At 38.8% G+C, this 9,200-nt stretch overlaps 1 protein-coding gene across 1 annotated transcript; it reads right to left on the bottom strand.

Moving 5' to 3' along the window:
- Nucleotides 1-332: 332 nt before the first annotated feature.
- Nucleotides 333-2,812, bottom strand: lpxn (leupaxin; the record flags this gene model as incomplete). The annotated part of the gene is made up of 6 exons (XM_080860038.1): nucleotides 2,735-2,812; nucleotides 2,050-2,316; nucleotides 1,692-1,865; nucleotides 1,216-1,297; nucleotides 954-1,102; nucleotides 333-605 (listed from the first exon to the last, which is right to left on the bottom strand). The coding sequence occupies exons 1-6, from the start codon at nucleotides 2,801-2,803 to the stop codon at nucleotides 333-335; spliced, it is 1,014 nt and encodes a 337-aa protein (XP_080716164.1). The 5' UTR covers nucleotides 2,804-2,812.
- Between the last annotated feature and the right edge of the window lie 6,388 nt (nucleotides 2,813-9,200).

Raw genomic sequence — 9,200 nt, 5'->3', positions numbered from 1 at the left:
TGAAAAACATTAAAGGGAAATGAATAAAAGTAGTGTAAGAAATCTTTATTACATTTAATGATTACTAGACTGCCATGCAAACCTAACAGTGTCCCCTGGTGGTTTTAGCATTGTGTATATTAATGTATACCTTACGGAACAAGCAGTTTATCTAGTGTATTAATGTATTTAGTTTTACAGTGGCTAGTATTAAAAAAGCATATTAGAATTCAGTCATTTAAAGAACTTAAAAGAGTATTGCAGAATTCAAATCATCTCCCTTTGATATCAGTACTATTAAAAATACATGAAGAATGAAACAAACGTCCTCCTGTTCTAAAAACAACACAGTGTCATTTCGTCAGGAATAGCCTCCCATGGCAAACCTTGCAGTATGGTTTCCCATCCTGCTCCTGGAACACCCCCTGGCTGAGCTGCCGCAGGCAGAAGGCGCAGACAAAGTGCTCGGGGTGGAACTTGGTGCCCATGGCTGCGATGCAGCGGCCGGTGATGGGGGCGCCACAGCTGCCACACAGCGTCCCCTGCCGCTTGTGGTAATCCTGGGAGCACAAGGGGCGCCCGTCCATCTCAATGAAACCTCCGTCACGGAAAGGCTGCAAGCAATCCTGGAGAAGTATGGAGGGATGGATGAACATGTGGACTGAGAGCGTAAGTCCATAGGAGGACACCAAGGCAAAACAGTAACAGAAGAATGAACTGCCTTGAGCTAAACTGAATCGCCTCTGAAACATACTTTTGTTGTACTGACACAACTCTTGCTGTGAATGAAATCGGCAAAAGTGCAAACAATAACCAGTTTCATTGATTTGATGATGACGATTAATGGTCATTGTAAATGCCTGAAATACAATATGAAACTGCCAGCCTTTTGAATTACTTTTTAACACTGATGACTACATGACCACATAAAACCATTTGACTTATTCTGCAGGGATTTGGACCAAGCTACTTACGGCACAGACAAAACAGTCCGGGTGCCACACACCATTGGTGGCGGTCAGGTAGTTCTCCTTCACAGGGAGGTTACATCCAGAGCACTTAGGTGCAAAGAGCTGATAAAAGTCTTTGCTGCAGTACGGCTTCCCCTCTTTCTCCATGAACCCTGTGAAGAGCAGAGAGTCACTTTTGAGAAACTGTCTGGTTACTGATGCAACCACATCTTAACAAGTGACATTTTCTAACACCTTGTTCTGTTCTGCACTGAGGGTACTTTACCGTCTGGTCCAAACAACTCTCCACAGTGGGTACAGAAGAAGTGTTCTGGGTGCCAAGTTCGATCCATAGCCGTCAGAATGTTCTGGATTTAATATAGAAAAGCAAATACCGCAGTTGCTGGCTGCTCGACTGGAAAATAAGCCAGTTAATCTACACTTAATTTAAAGTGGCAATGTTTGGGTGTAATATCAGACGCCAGGGAGATAGGGATTGAATGAATACTGAAATAGTTGTACAAAAAATACACAGTGGCTTCTTTAATGAAATAACTTGAAACCTATAGCTTTTATACATTTATATCTTACAGCATATTGTCAAGCTGTTCTATAGATACTAAATACTCCCCTAGATCAATTATTTCAGTGAATATCTCTTCATTGCCCATTTAAAATGTACTTGGTTTGTAATAATATGTTTATGCAGTAGTAATAATATATTCTTGAACAGTATGCAGTAGTAACAGGATGCCACTTTACATGCAGGATAGGGCCTTTGCAGTATGCACACTTGGGTGAGTAAAGCTCCTGGTAGTCTTTCTCACAGTAGGGTCTGCCGTCTCTCTCAAAGAAGCCGGAGGTACTCAGCTCCTGCTTACACTCAAAGCACACAAAGTGCTCAGGGTGCCACACCTGCCCCAGGGCTGTGATCATCTGCATGTGCACCAAAGGAGAGGGGGAAAAGAGGCATCTCAAAGGCAGTTGAGATCAAAACTTGTGGAAACTGTCAGGGAATACATTGTTCGAAACACTCCTGAAAAAAGTTATTCACAGGTTTGTTATCAGCTTCTTCACTCTATCTGTACATTAAAGTAGAGATACCCATCACAATCTTTACCTTTCCAGCAATACACTTGCCACAGGCAGCACAGTGGCCCTTGGCGACGGTGTTAACACCCATCTTCTCCATGTCAGAGGTGAGGCCTCCCAGAAGATCGTCGATCATATCTGTCTTCTTCAGCTTTTCCATGTCCATATTGGATGGAGGTGTCTTTGGCTTGCCCTCTGGCACTTCGTCCTCGGTCCTGCCTTTTTTGTCTTTCATGCTCTGTCTCTCTTTTCGAGCAAGAGGCGGTGGGGTTGGATCACAGCCTGTTTCTGGAACCTATTGGGAAATAATCGTAGTCAACCTTATATGAAATAGGCTAAAATTGGTAAGCTATCTTTCCTGCAGTCCACACATCATGATTTTTAAGCAAATAATCCACTTTGGGTTTGGGTTTTGCATTTGTTTTATATTTGGATGCTCTTTGTTAAATTCTCATCTGAAACTTGGACATTTTATTTCAAACACTAAATAAACTATTTATTTCATTCAACATTAGAGTTAGCAGCATGATACTGCTCCTGTTATCGACTGATGTCCATAAACTGCAAACATGCATACATCATGCGTTGTATAAAGAACCATTAAGGAGGTATATACTGCCCCCTGCTGACAGAGTTGAGGAACTACCAGACAGAGTGGAACAGCCAGGGTTGATATGAAGGGGAAGGGGGAGAGTGTGAGCTTCAGATCTTACCTCCAGGTCCAAACCCAGCAATTCATTCATGATGGAATCCAACTCCCTGGTGGCCGTGGTAGGACTCATTGGATCCCCTTTAGCCAGTGGTTTACTAATGAAGAAAGGGAGCAGGAATAATTCATCGCATTCTAACATTAATGCATTCCTCCACGTACATGTAACAGACACCTGAGTAATACCTTGATGGAGATAATTTCTAAACACTGTTAATGACTTAAGAATATAATAATCAAGTGCCTTGTATTAATATACACCTTATATGAATCATGTACTTATGTTAGCAGGAACATGGCTTTTCTGTGTTTCTGCGTGTGTGTAACTTTGAATATTAGGTGCCACTTAGTCTGCATATCTACAAGAGAATGTTTAGATCAGAGGTAATAAGCTTCTTCTGACCTTACAAAAATCTTCTTTCTATATAAACCTTCTGCGATATCATGGCTTCACTTTTAGCCTTGTGCTGGGAGTGAGCCCGATTGCAATTGTTGTCTGTCTAATAAATATACTTATATGCAGCACCGGAGTCATGAGATAACTAGGGTGAATTTCACATATCACACCTTGCATCAAATTTGCACAGAACCATGTGAGCAATAGCATTGAATCACTGTTTGTCTGCCGGTGCTCAAGACATTATTAGAGAATGGAAGGATTGGAGGACAATCATATGAAATAAAAGGGGTTTGATATAGGGCCTACCTGTAAACACTGCTGGCAGACAGATGCCCTGTTCTTGTGAGATCTGATTTTGGAAACTGTTAGAAACAGATAGTAACGCTGTAAAGATTTGTGGCTGCAGTTTGATGTTGAAATAGTTACTTTATGTAATTGTAAAAAAGAATAGATTAAAAACTTGTACACTTAAAGCCCTACCTCATATCCACTGTTCCTGGTTTCTCTGTGCTCAGTCACCACTGTCGTCTTGACAACTGTTCCAGGGGCGATTGCACTTCTGTTGGGGGTTTGAGACAATTCTTCAAGGAGTAAATCTGAAAAATATGTACAGACACATGCATTTGGGCACTGTACACTGTGAAAAAAAGAATTTGATTCAATTCCTGTATTTTCCAGACACATACACATACGTAAGCAACTTAAGGTACAGTCAGGGATGGATTACCGAACAGGCCTCCCTGGCCCAGGCCCAGGGGCCCATGAGTTCAGGGGGCCCCTAAGCCAGAGCCTCTGTGTGAGGTCACTGTTATTAACTTTGCATTTCTTCTCACATAGTCAATATTAGAGGTGGCTTAAATGTATCTTTTATTTGTGGCTGAAAAAGGTCAAAGAGATTAAGAGGCTTATTTGAGTGTAACTGATCTATGTTAGAAAATGTGTATGTGCGCTCTAAATACTGTTTAGGTACAGGTGAATTTAGTTATTGTGCTGTTGAAAAAAAATGTCATGACATTAAGTCATGTTTTGCGAGCGCACAACACATTTTTGCGGGCACATGCGCGCCGAGGGGGGGGGGGGGTTGTGGGTTACACGTCCAGGCCTAGGGGCCCATGGTTTCACAATACATCCATGAGTTCAGGTGCACATTTTTACAGTATATTCAAACCGAATATCTATCTGACAGACTGGTGTGATGGTACCTGCTGTAGGGTTAACTTTATGGCAGTTGTTCTCGTCACTTAGGTAAATATGTACACCTTTAAAGATAGACACGTGTGTATATATTTATATGTACATTTCCATCAACTTAAATATAGCTATAGACAGAGCACACATTTGTCACTTTCATCTTTGTGTTTTGCAAGGTGAAAACAGCGGTGTGTTTGTAAGCGGCTTTGTTTCCTGAGGAAGTCAGTTATTACACAAACGGAAGCGAAGGAGCAAAAATGGGTGACAAACAAGCTTACGAGCAGAAATTCACAGCCACACGCCCTCCACAGCCCTGAGAGCTGACAACAGATGAGTTAGAATTAAGGCCACCAAAAGTTGGTGACGCACCCTCACACCCTTCCTGAGAAATGACTTAGTTATTAAGTAATTAAGTAGCTAGGTATTAAGTTAAAAAGTAGAAAACACCCATGGTTTTGCATGTAGAAATGAAGCCACAGGTGTAATATAATGAATAACATCATAGTAGTTGGCTCTGCCAAGGAGGTTATGTTTTCATTATTGTTTCTTTCTCCAACTGTCTGCCCGTCAGCAGGATTACACACATACCATGGGCTGATTTTCATGGAAATAAACAGAGGCGTGAAGCTCGAGCAAAGGAAGAACCCATTCATCTTTGAAATGGACCCATTTCAATTTCGATCGAACGGTGCGAGAAAGGGCTTGTTCGCCTTGGCGCCCTTTGAGTTCAATTTGTGAGCACCACCTCTATCAAAACAGCTCAGGTTTACATTTTATCAGTATGAACACAATCTGGGCATCTGACCAATGAACTTGATATTGTTCGTCTGATGGTACTTCATTAAACACAATGGTGATTTTATAAATGATGATCAATGGTCAATGATCAGTGTTGGTAAATAAAGTAGAACAAAATGAAATAGAGAGTGTATTGTGTTTCGCACAAATTATTTTTGTAAATGGTAGAAATCACTGTGTGGAAATCAGACATTAACATGTGTTCTGAAAAAACAGACAAACAGGTATCCAATCCCCTCAGAGTAAAATTCTCTGGAAACAGAAGTCACCTCACCACCCCTCACATTTCATGCTCACAGCACACAAGCATCCCATCAGGCTCAGCGATGATCATCATTCAAAGCTCAATTTACACTTAAATGTCTCAGGAATGTTTCCAATCCATGTCAAACTTGAAAAATGTAGAACAGTTTAGAGAAGACATAGCACACTCACCTAACTCATCCATGTTGAGAGGGTATTTGAGGGTTACTATGTTGATTGTGTATCCGTTCACTACGTGAGTATGCACTTTGCAGCTATGATGATATGATTTGCCAACAGAGGCCACATGACTAAACCATTGTGATCTCATTGCAGCAGTCGCTTCCTTTCTCACTTCAGCAGAACTTCTTTGCATTACTCCACACATCTGCTGTCATGCCAGGCTTCCTCTTTTAGCAGTTCTGTGTTGGAGCATTCCAGTGGAGTAATGCAAAGAAGTCCAGCTTTGATTATATAATATATTTTAAGTATAGGTATATATTCATATTCCACAAAATCAGGCTGCACCACATTGCAAAACTGAGCACGCTGCAATTACAGACTGGCAACAGTCGAAAAAAGCTCAGCAAGACGATACTTTTTAAAGGGTTCTAGCGTAGATTAAATTATTATATTATATCATATATTGTGTGAAATTCTATATTGTGTCAATTGCACTGCATAGATCTGAAAATGTTATGAGCATGATTGTATATGTCAAATTGTACAAATGTACAAATATATATATATATATATATATATATAAATATTATATAATATGAATATTATGGCATGCCGTTCAGGAAATTAACATTTGAATATATATATACAAAACTCTGAATATATATACAAAACTCTGAATATATATACAAAAGTCTGGATATATATATACAAAAGTCTGAATATATATACAAAACTCTGAATATATATACAGAAGTCTGAATATATATACAAAAGTCTGAATATATATACAAAACTCTGAATATATATATACAAAAGTCTGAATATATGTACAAAAGTCTGAATATATATACAAAACTCTGAATATATATACAAAACGAAGTCTGAATATATATATACAAAACGAAGTCTGAATATATATACAAAACTCTGAACTCTGAAGCGCTCAATCCGTCTTTGTCCGCCATATTGGATTGAGCGCTTCCTCAATGGTACCAAAATGTTTGTGATTACGTATTTTCTGCTTCATGAAACTCTGTTTTTCTGTTATATTGTTCAATTTTGACATTGATTTCTCACTAGAAATGCAATAATAACACGTTTATTTTACACCGTTTGACTTCACGAAGGATATTTTTAGAGGCAGGTTCCCCATTGATTTGACTGGGGTCTTGTCAAAACCTTCGTAATTCCTTGTTTTCTGCTTCATGAAATACTGTTTTTCTGTTCATATGGTAGGGTGACCAGACGTGCTTTTTTTCGGACATGTCCTCTTTTTGAGACCTAAAAAATGCATCCGGCAGGGATTCCCAAATCGTCCGGGATTTTGCCTCGTCGGGTGCTTCACAAAATGTCATGACTGCGAGTATGTAAGGGTAGACAATTTTCTGTAAACACACCCGCGTCAAATGGCTAACTGATAAACGATGAAGTACCTTATGGTATTTATACCCTTGGAATGACCAGCCTGGCTGAGGTTTGTAAAAGACCATAAGGATTGAACCAAAGCTGACTGGAGGTCCCTAAGTTCGTCTTCTCTGATGAGTCCAATTTTCAGCTTTGCCCAACACATGGTCGTCTGATGGTTAGACGGAGACCTGGAGAGGCCTACAAGCCACAGAGTCTTGCACCTACTGTGAAATTGGACTCATCAGAGAAGACGAACTAGGAGACACTCCAGTCGGCTTTGGTTCAATCCTTATGGTCTTTTACAAACCTCAGCCAGGCAAAGTACAATGTTGTCCCGGAAGAAAAACTTGCTTCCTTTTGCTCTGACAATGTTCCCCAACTCTGAGAAGTGTTTTTTCCAGCAGGGCAATGATCCATGCCACACAGCCAGGCCAGTAAAGGTGTGGATGGAGTATCACCAGATCAGGACCCTGTCATGGCCAGCCCAATTTCGAGACCTGAATCCCATAAAAAAAACTCTGAAATGTGATCAAGAGGAAGATGGATGGTCACAAGCCATGAAAAGAAGCCGAGCTGCTTGAATTCTTGCGCCAGGAGTAGCATAAAGTCACCCAACGGCAATGTGAAAGACTGGTGGAGAGCATGCCAAGTCACATGAAAGTTGTGATTTTAAATCAAGGTTATTCCACCAAATATTGATTTCTGAACTCTTCCTAAGTTAAAGCATTAGTATTGTGTAGTTTAAAAATGAATATGAGCTTGTTTTCTTTGCATTATTCGAGATCTGAAGACACTGCATCTTTTTTGCTATTTTGACCAATTGTCATTTTTCTGCAAATAAATGATCTAAATGACAATATTTTTATTTGAAATTTGGTAGGAATGTTGCCAGTAGGTTATAGAATAAAACAAAAATGTACATTTTACTTTAACACATACCAATAAATAGTAAAACCAGAGAAACTGATAATTTTGAAGTGGTCTCTTAATTTTTTCCGCGGCTGTATATATATGCTATGTTATTTATATTACAGTTCAACTATTGAGATGTGTATGTATATATTGAGATGTGTATATTTTTACTGCTATAGAAATATATAGCTTTTTTTGTAATGTTGATTTGTGAAATAACTGTGTATTGCCAATTGCACTGTTCAAGGTTTCTTAATGCACATACTTGAAAAGGAACTATTAAACTATGAAAAACACACTGACTGCCAGTTTCTCACTATTTGATGTATGCTCTTTCTCTTAATGATGGTCAATACGTAGTAACTAAAGAAGCACTATTTCGATAGTTTATAGATCTTCTCAGTATTTTCAAAGTGCACGAGCTGTGCAAGAAAGGTGCGCGTTTATCATAGACCCATGCACATGAATGACTGGCGATTTAACTAGCGAGATTCAAAGTAATGTAGAGGCAAATCTTTTTCACACACTTCACGTAGAGCATAAACCCTTGAATACTCCATGAAATTGGTTGCGAAATGTAAAAGGTTATCGTGATTTGTATCCAGATAAACCGCAGCTCCTGGCAACTTGCGGTTGTTTGACATGTTTGACAGACCTCTGACGTCAGAGAGCTCCTGTAACAATATGGCGGCGACGCGTTTCGCCGAGAAGCAGTGGAGGCGGCGTCTACCTATACATGTCTATGGCTAGTACCTAGTTTAATCGCCAGTCATACATGTGCATGGGTCTATAATAAACGCTCGTGCATTTTGAAAATACTGAGAAGATCTATAAACTATCGAAATAGTGCTTCTTTAGTTACTACGTATTGACCATCATTAAGAGAAAGAGCATACATCAAATAGTGAGAAACTGGCAGTCAGTGTGTTTTTCATAGTTTAATAGTTCCTTTTCAAGTATGTGCATTAAGAAACCTTGAACAGTGCAATTGGCAATACACAGTTATTTCACAAATCAACATTAGGCTACAAAAAAAATCTATATATTTCTATAGCAGTAAAAATATACACATCTCAATATATACATAGCCTACACATCTCAATAGTTGAACTGTAATATAAATAACAGCATATATATAATACAATATAATATAATGACTCAGTATAATGTGCAATGGAATAACATATGATATATATAATATGTGATACAATATAATATATTTTAAGTATAAGTATATATTAATATTATAATATATATATATATATATATATATATATATATATATATATATATATATATATATGTACATTTGTACAATTTGACATAATATACAATC

Source organism: Sprattus sprattus, assembly GCF_963457725.1.
Source record: "Sprattus sprattus genome assembly, chromosome: 2".
Lineage (NCBI taxonomy): Eukaryota > Metazoa > Chordata > Actinopteri > Clupeiformes > Clupeidae > Sprattus > Sprattus sprattus.
The sequence above is the reverse complement of the archived record's forward strand: the minus strand, read 5'-3'. Positions and strand labels throughout refer to the sequence as shown.